The sequence below is a fragment of the Aythya ferina genome, assembly GCF_964211825.1.
Source record: "Aythya ferina genome assembly, chromosome: 3".
NCBI lineage: Eukaryota > Metazoa > Chordata > Aves > Anseriformes > Anatidae > Aythya > Aythya ferina.
Window position 1 is genome coordinate 65,510,720 of NC_140298.1, and position 19,660 is coordinate 65,530,379.

General features: G+C 42.2%; 1 protein-coding gene across 16 annotated transcripts in view; it reads left to right on the plus strand.

The window, feature by feature from the left end:
* Positions 1 to 16,692, plus strand: part of KLHL32 (kelch like family member 32) — a 123,421-nt gene extending 106,729 nt beyond the window's left edge. For 15 of the 16 annotated variants that reach the window (XR_014690668.1, XR_014690670.1, XM_084512309.1 and 12 more), the window contains 5 exons: positions 317 to 1,043; positions 8,934 to 8,992; positions 11,416 to 11,608; positions 13,585 to 13,679; positions 15,477 to 16,692. Coding sequence is in view for 14 of the 16 variants with exons in the window: in XM_084512309.1 (XP_084368435.1) it covers positions 317 to 1,043; positions 8,934 to 8,992; positions 11,416 to 11,608; positions 13,585 to 13,679; positions 15,477 to 15,638 (1,236 nt within the window). In the remaining 2 variants the exon portion in view is untranslated. The remainder of the gene's footprint in view (positions 1 to 316; positions 1,044 to 8,933; positions 8,993 to 11,415; positions 11,609 to 13,584; positions 13,680 to 15,476) is intronic. The other variant, XM_084512313.1, reaches the window with a different exon arrangement.
* Positions 16,693 to 19,660: the final 2,968 nt, after the last annotated feature.

The window sequence follows — 19,660 nt, forward strand, 5'->3', positions numbered from 1 at the left end:
GCATCACTGTTTGCACAGCAGGAGTATTGTATAGCAGTATTGCAATCTGATAATGTGGAAATTCTTTGGGGGAGTAGAGGAGGGGGGAATGGTGCAATAGAGTGCTTTGAGTTATATTATAGGTGGAGTATTAGTATATATGTTTTGTGTTGAGTCACATGCATTCATGAGTACTTTTCATAATGACTTATATCACTCTTGGGGCAGGTACGTAGTTCTTGGAATACAGACACAGTTTTTCAAAAGGCCAAACTTTGACAGAATTGTACACGAATAATCGGTGTTTTGTTTTTCCCTTCCTCCCCCTCACTTCTAGCTGGCCGTGAGGTGGTTGGAGCACAACTGCCGCTACCAGTACATGGATGAGCTTCTCCAGTATGTCCGCTTTGGCCTTATGGACGTGGATACTCTGCATACTGTAGCTCTTTCTCATCCTCTTGTCCAAGCCAGTGAAACTGCGACAGCACTTGTTAACGAGGCCTTGGCTTACCACCAAAGCATCTATGCACAGCCAGTTTGGCAAACCAGAAGGACAAAACCTCGGTTCCAGTCAGACACTCTTTACATTATTGGTGGGAAAAAACGTGAAGTCTGTAAAGTGAAGGAGTTGCGATACTTCAACCCAGTTGATCAAGAAAACGTTCACATTGCAGGGATTGCAAACTGGAGTGAGCTAGCGCCCATGCCAGTAGGGAGAAGTCACCACTGTGTGGCTGTCATGGGAGACTTTCTTTTTGTAGCTGGTGGAGAGGCTGAGCAATCCACGGGCCGCACCTGTGCGGTGAGAACTGCCTGCCGCTATGACCCCCGCACCAACTCGTGGGCCGAGATAGCTCCGATGAAGAACTGTCGGGAGCACTTTGTGCTGGGAGCAGTGGACGAGTACCTCTATGCGGTAGGGGGCAGAAATGAGTTGCGCCAAGTTCTGCCTACTGTGGAGTGCTACTGCCCCAAGAAGAACAAGTGGACCTTTGTGCAGTCCTTTGATCGATCGCTTTCATGCCATGCAGGATATGTGGTGGATGGTCTTCTTTGGATATCAGGTAGAAAACGTTTCACACAGTTTGAGGTACTAACAAAACACCAAAATACAGTCTTGGGTAAAACTAATAAATCATCTTTGTTTTGTGTGTCAGGATAACTTTTGCCTTAGGAGTTGGTTGTTTCAAAGAATTTAAGAGCAGAAGCATGTAATCAAGCCTGATTAGAAGTATAGGGGCATAACACACCTGTCTACTTCTACTAAAAATCCCTCTGTGTTTTAAAGCTGCACATATCGTGTGTACTACCTCCACTCACCATTCATAAATCATCATGAATTAAAATGATAATGCCTTTGTTTACAAATTTTGAATTACAAAGTCTGTGTGCTTGCTAAAAACAAAATCCAGTTTCTGTAGTATGATCAGGTACTACTGTGTTGGTTTCTGATAATGAAATGGAGAAATAAGCGCTTGTTGGCTTGTGTAGGTGCGGAGCTTGAAGGCAGGTGTATGAACTCCTCCCACTTGCTCCTAAGGGTATATTAACAGGCCAAGATGACCTTTGTTAGAAATTCTGCCTGGCTCTGACTGTCAGTAACATGTGCGCAGGACTGCCTAGCTGTAATCATAGCATTATGGTACAGCTAGATGAAAGTATAAGCCTTGTGATCTTAAACTAACATATCATTTGCAACTCGATCTGATATATCTTTTATTTTACATGTACACAATGATGGAATTTGAGGACGTTGTGTCATCAATCTTTGCAGTGACTTTTCTGGTATCAGTTGCTTTGGAACAAGGTCGGTGCCGTCTACAGACGGTGTGACAGGAAAAAACAACATCCTTTAGTAGGAAGTGTGTCATGGAAGGTTATAAAGTTGTAATATCTATCAAGGAAGTTAATGAGTAAATGAGACCAGCACTTAAAGAAAATGTTCAGCATTTGCTGCCTTCACAGCAGATAGCCTCGGGGGATTTTAGCATGGTCTGGGATCCCTCTGGTGAAGAGATGATGCATGAATAAAAGATTGTTAGCTCCTTAGGCCTTCGCTGTGCTTCTCAACATATGTCATTGAGGTTACTGGAGCTCCTTGCAGATGCATCTCTCTGCCCATATGCGTAGTGGATTCCCAAATGTTGGCAGGGGAAGTAGCAGAGACCTATTTTAATACGTACACACTGAAATCACAACTGATATGTTTGGAAAGAAAGGCGTGAGAGAATGCAAGGAGTCACAGTGGTCCCCGGCAGGCATTTTGGGTCACTTTCTTTACAATTGGCTTTGAAGGAGTCTCATACAGTTTGTGTTGTGTGTTAATCCTGAAGTGTGCACACAGTGTGCTTTGAGACCTGGGTATGGTGCAGAAAGAGGATTTCTGATTTGGGGTGTTCAGATCAATCCCCTGTTTATTCATTACCTTCTCTATTCTGTTGGTGGAAAGAGATGAGTGCCTGTGATGGGCAGGTTGAAGCACATGGGTGCTACTACTTCTGTGTCTTGATTTTTTATTTTTTCCCTCCCCTTAAATGGTTTACATTTGACAGTTTCTATTTTTGGAAAACAATGCTTTTTAGGAAATTATGATGAACATATTTGTGTTTTATGCCATATAGTTTTTATTGAAAGAGCTCTAGAAACACTCATCAGAATTTGGTCTCTAGTACATGAAAAAAAGTTTTTTTTTTTAAAGTTAACTTAAAAAAAAAATAATCATTTACTAAAAACAAGTAAAGAAACTCTACCCGATTTGTTTGAGATTTTAAAGTCAAATATGGGATTGATGAATAAGTCTTTTAATCTTTCCTGATATGTTAGGAAAAGGGATATTGTGCTGGGGATTAATTAATATGCCTAGTTATGTCAGTGAAATGCATGCTTACCTGTACATTCAAATGCTGTCTGCTTTATATAATGAATCAGTGTGATATTGTGTTCAAGGATATGCCTTTAATGGATTCATAAAAGTCTATTAGATGAACTGAACAAATGGGAAAAACAAACAAACAAGCCATGTATTACCAGTATTTGTATTTGAAAAGGGTATCAACATAGCTAGTGTTGCAAAACTGAGAGCATGTGATAGTCGCAGAAAGGAGTGAAGTTTTGGCAGTAGACAGGACTTTTTGGTTGTATCCTGTATAGCTTTGGAGAAAATGCTTAGCAGCTTGGAGTTGCTAGATTCTGACATGCGAGTGTGGATTACGGGAACATATTCTGCAATACTTTAGAGTATTGGTTTGCATTACATATTCACAGATTGAAAACTGTGTTTATGTATTATTTTTTAAATAAAGGTAGATGGGGATGCTGTAACTGTAGCTAGATTTCTGTTATTAACTAATTGCTGAGGGCCACAAACTAACTGTGTATATGTATATGCAGGGCTAGGGGAATAGTACAGAGGGAAGTTTTATTGTGCTGAAATAACAGTCACTACTGAAAAAAGCTGCTGTTTTACCATCATATATGAGGTGTTAGTGTAAGAGTAATCAGTAATGCAGGAGGGAACCTAATTTTAAGTATGTGGTTTAAAATTAAGTAATTAAAAAATTAGTTTCAGTTTCTGAGCTGTATCCCTGCAGCTTTTTCTTGGAAATACAGGTCATCAGCAAGAGCTCTCAAAGTCAGTCTGATGCTACCAGCTGGCACTACAGCAATGAAAATTTGTCCAGTTTTTTTATAGTAAGTGAAGAAGTTAAATAGTGATAATATAAGTTTTTAGTCCTTGTATTTGTGGAGAGAGTCATCAAAACATGACTTGCATGCAAATCATTTACTTATTTTTTAGTCAAAGCATTAGTGCCCCGCTACAAGCCCATGTCTTCTAAGGCTTTTCTAATCAAAGGCTGACTAGACTTGAGGGTTTTCTGTTATTACTATTGGGGTTCATTGTTAGCTTTACTTTGGGAAAAACACGAGAAGGAATCAAAAATCACAGAGGATAAAATCCTGGCAAAGACGCCAGGGAAGGGAAGTGTGGTAACAAAATGGTGCCCAAGGGCATGCAGACATGGACAACTGGGAGCTGGGAGGTCGGTGGCTCTGGTTATGGAGGGACTGCTAAGCTGCCACCACCCCTTTGGGGTTGTTACCTGCCCAAAGCTCACCAGTTTTGCACTTTGGAACTAATCTTATCCTCTAGAGAACAAAAATGGGTTCAGCTCTCAAGTTTTCTGAGCTCCATATATTGTGGAACATATTTTTATATTTGTGTTGTCGTTTTTTTCTCATCTTTTTTTTTTTTTTTTTTTTTCCTCACAGCCCTCTATTTAATTTTATTTTCTTATTTTAAAAAGTGTATGAGAATTCATTAAAATAAGTCCTCTGCATTTACAGTATGGCATCGGGCAGATGGTTTTGAAATTTTATAGAGAGATGAATCTTGCAGGCCGCAGTTAACATCTGACACCCTGACCCATTTCACAAGCGAATTGCATGCCACATGCTTCAAGTGAAGCGTTTGAGTGAAAGAGACACAAACAGCGCCAAACCCTTTGGAGTTCACCATCCCTGACAGTTGCATCCTATAAAAGCAGGGAAACGTCCCTGGGGGTGAGAGCCTGAATGGTGCCCACTTCCCTTCATCCCCCATGGCGCATGTGTGCGGATCTGGAGATCTTCCTTACATGCATCCCCCATCCTTCTCCCCTGGAGGTGCCCCACATGTGGAGGCCGGGGTGAGGTGGGGAAGCCTCTGCCAGCTTGGTGCCATTTCTGCATCTGCAGCAAGGGATAAGGAGGCTTTCTTCCTGGTAAAGGGCTTGGGAGAGAAGCATATGAGAAGCACGGTCTGAAGCCCAGCATTAGGCTGTGGTTTCACAGAGGCCCGAGTTGACTGACCCGGTGTGTGTCAGCTAAAGTCACATCTTGTCCTTCTTATTTAACAACTTTTTTTTTTTTTCCTTCAGAAATCAAGACTGAAGTTTATAATTTCAAGACTTTTTCTTTTTTTCCCCTAATGCTGAGGTTTTGACCAAGGATATGACCACGTATCTTAGAGAGTTATTGAGTGTGCAAGTGATTTGGCATGAAAAGCGCTACATTACTATTATTATATATGTTATATGATGCGAGGAGGGTTCCCCCCTCAGGTAAATGCCTATAATATTGTTTTATGAAAAATAGATCTGGAATAAATAGGAGACTACAGTATCAGACCAAACCCAGTTTTGTGGTGCAGCTGGCACAGAAATTGCCATCTATAGGGGCTTAATAAGGAGATAAATCACCTCTGTAACCCCATCTTAGTCTGCATATGGGACATTGTTTCTTTTTTATGATTACTATCTTTGAACACTGATAGTGGATCTCACACCTTTCAAGCACAGATATTTTAGGTTTGATGTCATTGATTCTTTGTAGATTGATAGTAAACATCTGTTTTGAAAGATTAATTTTTTTTTAATCCAAAAAAATAGGGCTTGTGCCCCTCTTGTTGGCATCTGGATTGCATCCAGAGGGGAACAGCACCATGTAGAGCTACCATTGGTGTCTTTCAGGGATTTCATTGGGGTGGAAGATGCTCCAGCTCAGCCACCCTCGCTGCACCTGAGTAAAAGGCAGCGGGCTCGCGTGTTGAGGAAGGCTGATCTTGTGTTTAACACACGGGCATGAGAGAGTGGAGAGATTTCTATTTTAGAACAGCAGAGTACCACAGGGAGCATTTCATGAGTTTCGATATATTCCATGTATTTGCTGGAAGGAATACACACGGGGAGCTCTTTGCCAACATGTGGTTTTACACATCTCCCAGCAAAGTCGGATTCGTGTGCACAGCCTAGCACTTGGGGACTTTGGAGAGAGTGGTGAGATTTTCTGTGGGATTTGGATTGAATGAGATTTCTCAAGTCAGATGGGGGTCTTGCTAGGACACGTTATAAATATGGATTATAAATGTTTGATTGGGAAAATTGTGTTAAACCTACAGCCTACCACCCTTCTCCTTTTGGAGGTGGCTTTATGGAAGGCATTTTTCAGTGCACTTTGTGGACGGTTTGGAGGCTGTAACAAACATTGTGCATTTTTGGGGCAGGGGTGGACAAATGGGGGATCTTGGACTTCCAGGACCTTCTCCATGCAGCGGGGAAGTTGGGAGGTTATGGGTTTTGAAGGGCTTAGAAAGCAGGGTTTGTGGCCTGTCTTACAGCATCTGCTGCAGGAGGAGTGAGCAACAGTGGCTGTGGCAGTGAAAACACATTTGCAAGTCCACAGGGTTGGTGCTGGGCTTCCCAGGAGTGCAGTCCCACAGCTGCAAGAATGAGAAAGAGCCAGGCTTGTCTTGAGGGCATTCCTTGCCTCTCCGAAATCCTAGTCTGCAAAGCAAACCGCTCTTGTCATCGCTTGTCTTGTCTTGTCATTGGTGTGATCATCACTCTTGCTTTGTAAAGCTCACCGAGCTCTGACCAAACTGGGCGTTTTGCTGCCATTTCCCCAGGCAGATTTTTTTTTTTCACTTTCTTTAATCGATTCTCTACCACATTAGCTGCTATTGCTTAACATCAACTTCCATGACATGGTTTGTAGTTTCAAATCTTCAAGTGCCATTCCCATACCTCGCCCTTCCCTCCTCTTAGAAAGCTCTGCTGAGCAGCTGAAGAAATTCATCTTAGGATTACCCCAGTTTTTTTTCTGAGAGAAAGTATGTATTATTTTTAGTAGCATTTAAACTTTTTTTTCCTTGTCCTATTTTTTAGGAGACATATTAATCTTCTTCTGCCCTTTCCCAGCTGCCTGGAGTATTTTTAAAAGAATAGTTCAAGAGGACATTACAGACTTGTTAAATGTGAATTTTGGCAGAAAATTTTAAACTTTTGCTATAGCACTTCAAAGTTAGGAGGAACTCGAGTTTGAAAATTGATGCAGATATAAGATGGCATATTTAATGACAGATGTATCTATAGAAACCTGTTAAGATGCAGATTATCTCCCTGGGGAGGGGAGATCAAAACTGCCAATCTATAAAATATACTTGTTAGGGGAAGGCATGGAATCTATCTCTGCAAGCACTTTGATTGCAGGGGACAGTGTAGCAGCATGTGGCATCATAACCTAAGAGCAGACAAATCAGCTTGATGACTTTCAAAGCCAAGAATACTGCTGGAGGCAAGGGTACTCCAGTCTAGAAGAAATTAAAACATATAGAGACTGTTATTAATTCCAGATCTATTTTTGTGTAGTCAAATCTGTATGCAAATCCTTAGCATCTCATTTTGGCAGATTAATCTAAAAGTGAAGAGCGGTATGTGAAGGGAATGTAATGATAAAACACCACAGATGAGCAATATTGCAGGGAAAAAATGTAAGCTGTGTACTTGATATGAGGGGCTTTTTGTGAAGAGAGGAAAATAATTTTGCTTATTGGATTATTTCATTATTTCATAAGGAAGTGACCCCATTCTTTGTCTTCTCCCTCCGCATCTTTCCACCCAAGTTGCGGTGTTCTTTCTGAGTGAGAGTAAGAGACCCAGCACTGTGTTCCTGATGCATCTTCTGTAGGTTAGCGTTCTGGAGGAAACCATCCAAACAACTGCGACTTTCAGTTTCCAAAACAGCAATCTGACATTCCATCTTTAAGCATTAGGACTGTTTTTAGCAAGTAATTCACCCCAACAGGAGCAGAGCAGCAGGTAAAACGTTGGTGCCAAGTCCTCTGTGTCTAAGCTATGTACAGTCTACATGTTTTGCTTTGCAGTAGATTTACTCCGGTCCTCTGGACTGAATATTCCCAGCACTCAGGTAGTACAAAGACTGGTTGTTATTGCACAGGAATGGGAGCAGAGCTGGTGCACATCCAGAGTGGAGCTTCTGGCTGAACATCTTCCAGAAAAGGGGAGTACCGATACCGCTCATCAGTACTGCTCCACAAAATGAAACGATGGGATAGAGGTGTGTGTGGGGGTTGGTCCATAACGCCAGCACAGTTCTGAACCAAAAGCATGCATGGAGGCATGCTGAGACCAGGGGGTATAAAAGCATCTAATTCCCCATAGCCCCGTGTGGGGAGAGAGCAGAGATGGCACTGGTGGCAGAGCTGCAGAAGCACCAAGCTCTTAGGACACTTGAGCACGCTCAGGAATACGTTTCCTCATCAAAGATTGCAGCTTGGAGACAGATGGGCTTTTCCACCAGTTGTCTCAGTGAGATTTACCATTTAAAACCCTCAGAGTGCAGGATGAGCAGGCATTAGACATGTTCTGTGTTGAGCTAAATAGTTGTTTTGTGACATCTAGTTGTGTGAGAGTCTGTTCTGGGCTTTATAGTTTGCTTTTTAGAGGTTATTGCTAAATTCGTATGCTAAGTGCTTAGCATGGTTCCTGATCACTGTGGAGGAACCTCCCAGTGTAAGTCAGGTTGTAACTCAATTACAACCAAGCCAGAAAATGTTTGCAATACATCTGTATCTGCAATACAGGATAAATATAATAAATATGTAATTCTCTTCAAAGACACACATGAATGCAGCTGCAGAGGGTTGTGCTGTGCCATCCTGTTGGCATTGGTGTTGCCACTAGTCTTGTTTGAGCATGGCTCCCCTCTTACCACTTCCTCCCCTGCAGTGCAGAGCCACCTCCTTGTTTTTAAAGGGTGTTGGGCACTGCCTGCTCCTGGCAGCAGGGACAGGGCTTACCTTTTCGTGCTCTGGAGATGGCTGAACACACAGTCATTCCTTAACAAACTGATTTTTGTCTTGTTTTTAGCCAACAGAATTAGCTTTACAGGGCAATGACTGGGGTTGTTTCTGTTTCATGTTTCTCTATGTTTGACAAACCTGCTAATTAATACCTTGTAACCCGATTAAAAAGTGCAGATGCATGTGAGTGTAACTGGGGCTATGCAGTGTAATCCTATCAGCAAATGGACCCCACAAATGGTTATTTTGCTGTATCTGATCTTGGTGCTGGTTTTGCTAAGATGGAAAAAATTAACTTGTATAAACTCTTTCATAGGAGGAGTAACAAACACTGCACAGTATCAGAACAGGCTTATGGTCTATGATCCCAAGCAGGTGAGTATCTGTGTGGTATGTGTTTTTCTCATGTGTTTTGCTTATAAAGGGTCTGTTAGCAAATGCATACAATACAATAATTCCTTAAGTTTAATTTGAGTTGGTGGTATTTTAAATTCACTTTGTACAGATGTGTATGTTTAACAGAGTAATGGACACCCTGACTTCGTTTTACATTTTTGAAGCCTGTAGGTGCTAGAAATATCTTAGATTAAATACTTAGAATAAATGTGTTTTAAATCCCTTCTATTTATCAGTATTTACTTGGCTTGTTCATTTTTATTTTATTTATTTATTTATTTTTTGTAATTCAGCAGCCCTGGGCAATGTATGACTCAAAGTCAGTGTCACAAAACTGCTTCTTGTCATTGACATTTCTGCTTTCAATTATATATATACAGGCTTTTTGTTTTCTGCATACTTTCAGAACTGTGCTACCTGCCGGTGACTTATTCTGCTGACTGCAAGGGTGCCTATCATTTCATTACCCAAGCACCAAAAATATCTTTTAGGGATTATTTCATACATAATGTATGTGTTTTGATTAGGTTAGCATGGTTCAGTAACCATTTCAGAGGGTTAGGGCATGGTTATGCCCTCTTGCTTGTATTAGGAAATAAAAGTCCTAAGCTTGCAATCAGAGTTGCATAGCTTGATTTACACCTGCACAGAAAGGTATTGACTTCTCTGATTGCAGGATAGAGCCTTTGATTGCTGTATTTGGAACCAAATTCTGCCAGGAGACACTTTGCTGTGGTCCCCATTGACTTTTTAAGGCATACCACATATGGGTGCTGAAGCAGAAAGCAGGCACTGACAAACCTGCCTCATCCTTTTTGAGTTGCAGTTTTAGGCATCGATTATACAAATGCCAAATCTGTCCCAAGCCCAAACACATGGTAATTACAGGCAGCAATCTTATTTTGCTTATGAGGAGGACGCTTCTATTTAGATCCTGTCTCTCTGTCCCTCGTCCTTTGCTTCAGCTCTTTATTTGCTGACACAGCTTTGAAAGTTGCCCCCTAAAATATGAGCAGCAACTTCGGTGCCAGTAGCAAGAAGGTCAGCACGACGTGTAAAGAGTTAAAGAGGAAGTGTGTGCTCGCATTCTTCAAATGAGGTCTGCTTCATGTTTGTACACACATGCTCTTTTTAAAAATTCTGCTGGCATATTGTTTACGGTGGGTACTGGAAACCATCACATCTGCTTGCGTCTTGCACAGAATCTCAATAACTCCATCATTCAGCGCTCGTGCTCGCTTCTGCGCGAGGCCTTTGTGGCGAGTCGATAATGCCTGCCATCTGCCACAGAGCACACAGCTACCTGCCAACAAGCCGGCTGGGGTGACCTCTGCTTCCCCACCACTGATTAGTATTCACACACTGGCTTATTAGAAATGACCCCACCAGGCCCCTCAGTTTCTTTGCCTTTGCAGTGCTTGGCGGCTCACCTGGCAGGCACTGCAGTGGAGGAAGCTAAAGATATAATCAGGGGATGCAGGCAGGCTTTGCAAAGCAGATGGTGTCTATAGCCTCGTGTTAAGAGACTGGACTACTAATGCAAACATTAATGCCTAATATTCAACTATTACACATTGAAATGTATAGCTATAGATTGCGGAGGTTAAAAGGCAGTGTTATTAGAGGCTCTTGAGTTACCGCAAGCGCTAGCACGTGCAACACAAAGAATTTCCTCACAGATTTTAACTTCCTCCACTTAAATAAATTAATCTTGTTGATTGTCAGGTTGTTTTGATTCTCCAAGCATGGCAGGAGCAATTGTTTTCCTGCATTTAAAATACCGTGCTGTAATCCCTTGTCTTTCCTGTGCCCCCACCCTCAAAAAGTAGAATTCTTGAATATTGTTAACCAGGAGGAAAAATATGCAAAAGGATGCTACTTTGCGAGTGCCCACAAATAAAGGGTTAGCATAAAACCAAATACATGAATCACTTCAGAAGATTCTTTAGGAAATTATTTTTCCCTGTTGTTTCACTCCCCAAGGATAAGATCAAATAAGCTTCTGAATAACGAAAAGTAGAAGAATCTCTCTTCTCTCTCAACAGAGCTAGTTGGTACAGATATGTTAGCGCGGTATACAAAGGAGACATCTAATAGTCTTGCTTAAGGAGTATTTGCTACTGAATTCTGCAGAAGTAAAAAAGCTTTGAAGCCTGATGAGCTAAACAGAAAAACAGAACACGAAATACAATTAAATTAATATATTTAAATGTGAGAAGTATAAACCATGTGTTGAAAGTCCATTACATCTAGTCCATGTTGTAACCAATCTGCGTTTTTAACATATGAATAACACAAGTATATACACCCAGGATTTCCAGCCAGGGGTAAGGAGAACACCAGTAAGTGCTAATGCTGTTGTACAAGCAGTGCTGAGACAACTTCTGTCTCTTTGTTTCCAGAATAAGTGGTTGAGCCGTAGCCCAATGCTGCAGAGGAGAGTGTATCACTCCATGGCTGCTGTCCAAAGGAAACTGTACGTGTTAGGTGGGAATGACCTGGACTACAACAATGACCGGATCCTGGTTCGGCACATAGACTCTTACAGCATAGACACTGACCAGTGGACACGTTGCAGCTTCAACATGTTAACAGGCAAGTATTGTATACCAAAAGAAGAAAATTGCTACCGTTAAAGTAAAACATCAATTCTTTGCCCTTTAGATGCCTTTGGTATGTGGAACTACACATCTTCACCTCAGTTGGCTCTGGATGGCAGGGACCATAGTTGGCCCACAAGAGACTTTAGGTTACCGTTCCAACATTCATTGTTCAGGAAAGCATTTGTTTTAGGATACTAGGCTAAATTTTTAAGATGATGCACATAAATCTGATTTAATGAGACAATCAAAGATACTTTGTCGAAGAATACAAACAGTACTTATTTTTGACTCTCCAAAAGCTTGTATGCACCGTTAGATTTAGCTCCCTGTTCTGAGTGTCCAACAGGCAGATGCATTTCTACTGTAATAACATAATTTTATAGTGCTTTCTGCTTGCTGATGTATTAGAGCAGGGCTTATACTGAAATCTATTAACCATCACTTATTTCTAGATAGTATCTTCTTCATAAATTTCTCTAAAGGAGGTGTCTTGGATGGAATTTTGTCAGATCAGGGATGAGTTGAGTAGTTCGGATAGCTACGGGATCTATGGAATTCCTGATTATAGTCATTAGGAGGAGGAACACAGTCCATTTAATTTCACCACCACCTGATGTGATTCCCAGAGGTACTACAATTCAGATCTCTGGGAGAGACAGGCATGTGACACATTCTCTGAGCAGTACCAACAATAGCTTTGCAGAAGAGAATGCATTTCCAGGATAAGCCAACATAAATGTTGGGGCCATTTTCTTCTGCAGCAGACTTGGAGCTCCCTTAGTAACAGCTTTGTCAGCCACTAGGTTTCAGCACAGACTGCTATAGAAATCCTAGAACTGAGCCTACCTCACTTCTCATTGTCTTGATTTGGTGTTGCATTCACTTCTAAGATCTACCACTGAAAAGATGTAGGAACTTAACTAGAAGCTTAGGATAGCTGGCAGCATGTCAGAGAAATGAATGCCTGACAAATAAGACAGTCATGTCATTTTCCTTCTGAAAGATTTAAAAAATGCTCTGGTGGTATCTTTATTTTTTAGGATACTGCTCTGGGTTTCTTAATCTCAAGGATCTTCAGGAGGGTTGCTTGGTCTCTGAGTTAGGTCATCAGAGCCCTTTGTGGACACAGGGGAGAGAGGCATGGACTGAAAAGAAAGAGTTATACATTGTAAAACAGAACTAGTGTTTTGTATTCCTTTTGCTCTCCATTACTTATTATATTTTATTATTTGGAGGGATTGACTGCCTTGGAGAAGGACATCTAATTTGCGATTGCGAAAGTGCTGGCACTGTAGGCACCTTTGTTATGGAGCTGACCCTATATCACTTAGTGCCTCTCCTCGGACATGACCTGGTGGGTTGTTCCCACAACCAGCACCAGGAGAAGCCATCTAAATTTTTCTCTGTGTGTCTGCAACTGGCATAAAATGTGTCTGTTGTACCATATAGTGCAGATTTTTTTTTTTTTTAAGGCTGTATTTACCCTTCAAAACTTGTGAATTTAAGGAGACCATGGCTATGGGAGTGACCTTGCACCATACTTGTGCCTGTAGGAGCGAGGGGGCTGCATGGGTATGGGCAGGCGGTGAGGGGAGGTCACTCCCCTGGCTTACATGCCTGTTAGATGTGAGACAGAAGCTGAGGCAGGTGGGGAGCTCACCCATCACCTACAAAGTACAAGTGCACAAAAAACGTTGAGAAGAGAGCAGATGGTCCCCTGCATAGCCTCAGTTTATTGCACAGCTGTGACCTGGCTCATCTGTGGTCTCTCTCTGGACAGCCCTGTCCTGTGCTCCCACAGACAGCGGAGAACAGCCCTCACACTTCACCTCAATTGTTGCAAGTTGTGAATTCTGAAACTCTCAATTTGCTGCCAAGTACATTTGCATCTTACTATAGAACTCTGGCTCTCAGTGTTAAAAGGGTTAATTAAACACTGGAAGTGGCTTCTTTCCTTTTTTGCTTTAGGTCAAAATGAGTCTGGAGTTGCAGTCCACAATGGTAGAATATATCTCGTTGGCGGCTATTCGATTTGGACAAATGAGCCTTTGGCATGTATCCAGGTGAGTGATTTAGGTTTCTTTTAAAGTCTTTTCCAATAATTTTGCAAGGATATGCTTTGCACTGAAGTTATTCAAAAAGGAAAATGCAGGTGAAGTGGAGAGATTAAGGATGTTTCTTATGCAGCCACTGAATCTCTGTAAGCCAGAGAGGAAATAATGTGGATATCAAAAAAATATTTCCAGATTAGCCATTAGATGTAACTCTTCTAAGTAAGGTATTATAGGAAAGCAGGATTGAGGAATCACTCATTTGATGAGATTTGGCTAAAATAGTGGATATATTATTCTCAGGGTACACAGTAGAGTTCAGAAGGAAAAGCTGTGCAGAAATGGACAGTGGGGCATGGGCTAACACATTTTCAGCCATTCTTGTGATTTTTTTTTCTCTCCAAGTTGTCTTTCAGAAGAGCAGCCAGAGTTAATGAGTTGTTCTTTGACAGAGTTCAGCCAGCCTGCAACCTGCCCTAGCGCTTACTGCTTCAAAGCTTGAACGGAAGTTTTGATCCCCGCTGTAGGTAGTGGGTTGTCCAATAAACTCTTCTGCTCTCTCATCTTGTGTCACAGCAGCTTACCAGCAGATCTGTGTCTTTCAGATGTTCCCATACAGAAATTAGGAATTCTTATCTTCCTACATTCTTCTGAGTGGAGCAAATCTGTATCACAGCCATCGCTTTGTGACCAGCTGGGCAGTTACAGACAGAAACTCTTGTTTATGTCTCAGTTTCTGCACTTTTGCTGATAAACAACATTTTCATTAGCTTCCAACTAAGGATTTTAGGATTTAACCTCCAAACTGTCCCATAAGGATTGAAGTTGGACCTAGCATAATAAGGGAACGTATCAGATGCTGAGCTGCTGATCTTATAATGAACACACATTAGCATAAGTTTGTAAAGAACAGATCACGCAAGATAAGCAGTTAAAACCATGTTCTTGTCATAGTATAATTGGGTTTTCCTAAGTTGTTGGATACCACACCTAACAATTGTTAATGAAAAACATCACACAGACAGGTCGGATAACGCTACCTGAAGTACTGTGCTCTAAATGGAGTAACAAACATCACTGCATCAAGGCAGTGGCTGTACGACACCAACATGCTTGTTTATAACCAGCAGGTACTTTGCAGTGTTGCACCCGGGTGTAAATACTGCTTAGTGACAAGTGACAGTCATCCTGGGATCTTGCTTTCAAAATGGACACTTGTCCACATCCCCAAACTGGTCGTGAACTGGCAGCCTGCCTGAGACAGTCCCAGTGTTAAAGGGAAAAGAAATACAGTGAGTGCTCTGGCAGAGCTGCGTGTGCTGCCCTTTCTCAGCTGTAGGCGTTGTGCCTGGCTTTAACCAATGAAACTACCCCTTTTATCTTCAAATTCAGCAAGTCTGAGTTTGCTCTCATCTTTGGAATAAAACACATTTTTTCCTGTACTTCTTAATTTTCCTTAAGTCAGTCAGGTATGAATCAAAGCTTTCCAGCTTTGGTAGAGCTTCCCTTGCTCCCTATACACCAAGCTGACAAACTGTTTAGCATTTCTGTTCTCTACTTGCATGGCTGCATGTTCTGCTGCCAGGAAGCACCATCAAATGCCACTGCCTGCTACTAAGCAGCTCAGCTAAGACAAGATTTGGGTGATAACGACTGCAATAAATCACCAGATCCATAACTGGAATCCAGAAGTGATCTGAAACTTTCTTTCTGTCAGGATTAATAGTATATTTATGCAGCCTGTGCCAGTGGGTTTGTTTCAGATTCCTTCTGCGATCCCTGAAATATTTTCTGTACTTTGACCTGCAGGTGCTGGATGTTAGCAAGGAAGGGAAGGAAGAAGTTTTCTATGGGCCTACGCTCCCATTTGCTTCCAACGGAATAGCGGCGTGCTTTCTCCCAGCTCCTTACTTCACATGCCCCAACCTTCAGACTCTGCAAGTGCCTCACCACAGGATCGGCACAATGTGAGACAAGGAACGCCTACTTCATAAAATCAGATGTGGAAGGGGAAAAATCAAACCCTGTGTATTGAAGGGTTTCTTTGGATCAGTGAAAATAATCAATCCCCATGGGCTGCTGCTTTACCTTCACACATTTGTCTTAAAGTCGGATCACAATAGGCGGGAAGGAAGCTACAAAAACCGTGGTTTCTCTCCTCTGCCTCAGATGCAGAGGCATATATGTGAGAGCATTTGGCATTTCTGCTGGTGACTACTTGCTGCCTGTCTTGATTTAATTTCCTTATGCAACTTTGTTAAGGCATTGTGAATGCTCTCAGCTCCTTCCTGGGCTGCTGTTCTTTGGAATCTGCACATTCAGTTGTTCACCAATGGCACTTTCAAAGATGAGAGAAAGTAGTGTTTATGTTGACAAAGATGATATAATACTATGGTAATTATGCAACTTACTTGATACCGTTGGCAAAAAGAATAACAAATGTGCTGACTTCCAATTCTGAACTCCATCGTTTACAGTTTCTCATTTAATAATACTTCATTTGAAATTTAAATACTGTGAAGCAGATTAAAACAAAAATAAAAAACAAACAAGCCCTGTGGTATATAAGGATCACACAAAATTTTGTGAAGGACAAAGACACTGAGGCTTCACAGTTAAGCACAAGTCTGAATGGAATGTGTTTGTCTGAGAATCTAAAGATCATTTGGGATGTCATTTACCAAGGTCTACTATCAAATAAATATTACCTTCTGTCATATGATCAATTCCTCCTGACAGCTGCAGTCTTTTAATGGTGGAGAACAGTTTCTTTACTGTATAATTAAAATGTGCCATTTACTTAATATTTTTAATATCCAGTTTGCAAGGGGTCACCACATTTACAATTATCAATGAACAGTCTCATTTTGTCCAACATATGGTCCCACAAATCACTGGTCTCCAGAGGCTAAACAGGTGTATAACAATGTCAATATTTATTTATTTATTCTTTCAGTTTATGTAGCGTGTCTCCCTTCCATACTCCAAGCATATGCCAATTCACAATAAATACTCTAACCTGTTATATTTTGGCTTTGCTTGGCTATTGCAGCCCCCGTCTCTTATTTTCATCTTTATTTACATATCTAACAACAAGTTCAATGTTTGTAAGTATTAACCAAGCATATAATTAAATCTTTATTTATGATTTATGGGTACTCTTCTCTGCTTTACCTACTGATCTGTTCCCTGCCCCTGTGCTATCTGAGCAGACCTGTGTGATTCCTACTGACACTCATGCAAATGCCAGGTGCAGAATATGCCACAGCAAGAGCCTGGGCTTGCTGGACGGGAAGGGTTTGATGTTACCCAGTGAGCAGCGATTCCAAGTCCAGTGCATCTTTAAGTGCCTGGTTGGTGGTACAGAGAGGTGAGTTTTATCATTTTGTGACATCTCCATCTCTAACTCACACCACCTTGCCTTGTCTTTTCCAGTCATTTTCAGGTTAGAATGATTTTTTTTTTCCCTTTCTGGATTTTCTTAGCAGCATGTAGCTGCGTAGAACCAAACTCCAGCTGCTTTCACTGAGTCCAAGCAATTTCTTCCTTTGCACACAAAACAAGGCTTCATCTAGTCAGCACTTTAACTATACAAGAGCTCTACAGGCTATGCATCGGGATTTTTTTTAGTTTTAATTCCTTTAATCTCCTGAAAATTAGCCTGCAAGGGCCATCTCTCCTAACAGGCCTGTTATACTTTAAAAATCTGACTGTTGTCCTGTATGGACTGCCAGGCCCAAGCCTGGGGAGCATTCAAAGCTCCACTTACATACAACTCACAGAGATGTGGACATGGTACATGCCTCATTTTTAGGCAGAGGGTGGCTGAATAATCATGACACGGGTGTGTGGAGAGCCGTGGGGCTGCTAGTGGGGTCCCAGCAGTGCCACGTCAGGTGAGTGATCAGCTTTGGCTCTGCAGAACCATCACTGACTCCCTGTTTTGCAGGAAGTGGGGAAATTAATTCCTTAGCCTAGGTAAAACACAGCGTGCTTCCAGACAAAAGTGCGGTGTACATTTCGCATGTCTAAACTCAGTTTTGATGCTTTTATTCCTAGGCCTTGTAGCTTCCCACAGCTGCAGCTCTGAAATCGTCTCCTTCATGAATGCGAGGGATTACGGCAGAGCTACCCGGCCGTTCAGCAGCGGCAGCAAGCTGTGACAGGAGCCTGAGCTGGGAGGTGGAGGGGGGCAGCGTCCCCATGCAAAGCAGCATGTGCCACTTGGTTCAAGGGCTGAAAGGCAAGAGTGGATTGCAAGAAAGTTATTTATCATGTTTGTTCTGCCCTTTAGACACTTTTACTGTTCTGGCTGTTATCACCAATTGTCTGTACTGGTGAATAGCGGTTTTAAACAGCTGTGCAATTGCATTAAATTAGTTAAGGGTAGCACAGCCACAGAGCCTCAGGACAACACATATGCTCCTATTAGTGTCAGGATTCTGCTCTGGCCCTTAATCATCAGGCTCCAGTGATTACAGAGAATCCTTTCATGGTGACCCTGGGTGCCTCACTTTCCTAGCTTGGTTTTTCTGCTTTTGTTGCAGGACCTTTAGGACAGCTGGGGTGCTTTCCTGCACCTGAACTCAGAAAATGCCACATAGTTCCAGCAAGGTGAGCAAGTGGGTTTTATATCACGAGGTAAGGAGAGAGAAGGGTGTCAGTGCAAGACCAGGCAGAGAGCAGGCTGGTGCCAGCAGCAGCTCTGCTCTCAGAGGGGATTCTCTGCACTCAGAGAGGATTCTCTGCTAGGGAGCAGCAGGGGTGGGTGGCAGAGCAAGGTTGGCTTCACAAACAGCATGAAACTGTGCAGGGGACCTGCTGGCAAAGGCTGCTCAGTGACCTGGAGGTCTGAACCAGCACGTGCTTGCGTGGCCAGTTTTACATTTAGTGTCCATGACTCTTGAAAGTGCACCCAGTTGCTGGCTCCTGTGCATGAGTGCCATGCCTACCTCATCTTTCCTTAATTTTGTACTATTTTTGGAAACCGTCAGGCTTTGAACCCAACCGCTATCTCTGTCTGGCCTACCGCTTTTGGTACATACCTCTGAGCAGCAGTTTAGCTCAGTTTTTCTGCAGAGCCTTGAAGATGCCCAGAATAAGAATATTTCCCCGCTTGATCATTCTGTTCCTGGAGTCAGACCAGCACAGTGTGAAAGCAGCTGCCAGCACAATTCACTCAGGTTCCCAGCTGGGAAATTGTGCAAGGTAATGGAGCAGGTTACAGCCAGCAAGAACGCAGGAGGCGCTTCAGGAAACAGGTACCTTTACAGCTGAATAATGCAGCAGCAGTTGTAAACTGGTGAGTTTGTAAGCCAGTGCAGTTCTGTGCATTTCTGCAGCTAGGCTGCTGGGCCATAGGGTCTTAAGAGCTGTAATGAGGAGCCTTTGTACTTTTACTCCTGTCCTGTGATCTCCTTTTTGGGGTCATTCCCATGAAAAGTAAAATTTTGTCCTTTATACAGCACACTTCACCTTTGAGTCCTAAGATGTTTTATCAGCAATTCTTAGCTATAAATAACCACAATAGCAATCAGCTGCTTCGTGATTTTTATCCAAAAAGACAGATTCCAGAAGCATCCTTGCACAGTACTGACATGCTGCAGCAGCACCAAGAGGACACTAACACCAAACCAACGGCTTCTTCTGCCCCTTTGGTTTCTGTTGAGCATTTCACACCCAAGTGCCGAGCAAAGAAATGCTTATGTGTTATGAGCCAGTGTGCAGCTAGTCTGTTTCCCTGCAGTAGCATGTTTGTAATCCTTGCATTTCTAGTTGGTACTTATGATTTTCGTTATAACTTAGCTTTCAGGGAGAGTACCTGACTCCTAAGCTAATTCAAACTTTTGTGACTCTTTTTTTCCTTAAGTTTTGCCTTCCCTGGTTACCCTCCCTCAAACCTGTACAGACATTTAGTAGATCAGTTGCAGAATCGTGGAGAAATAGATAATTGAATATTCACACATGCAGAAACAACACAGGCAGAATGTGGA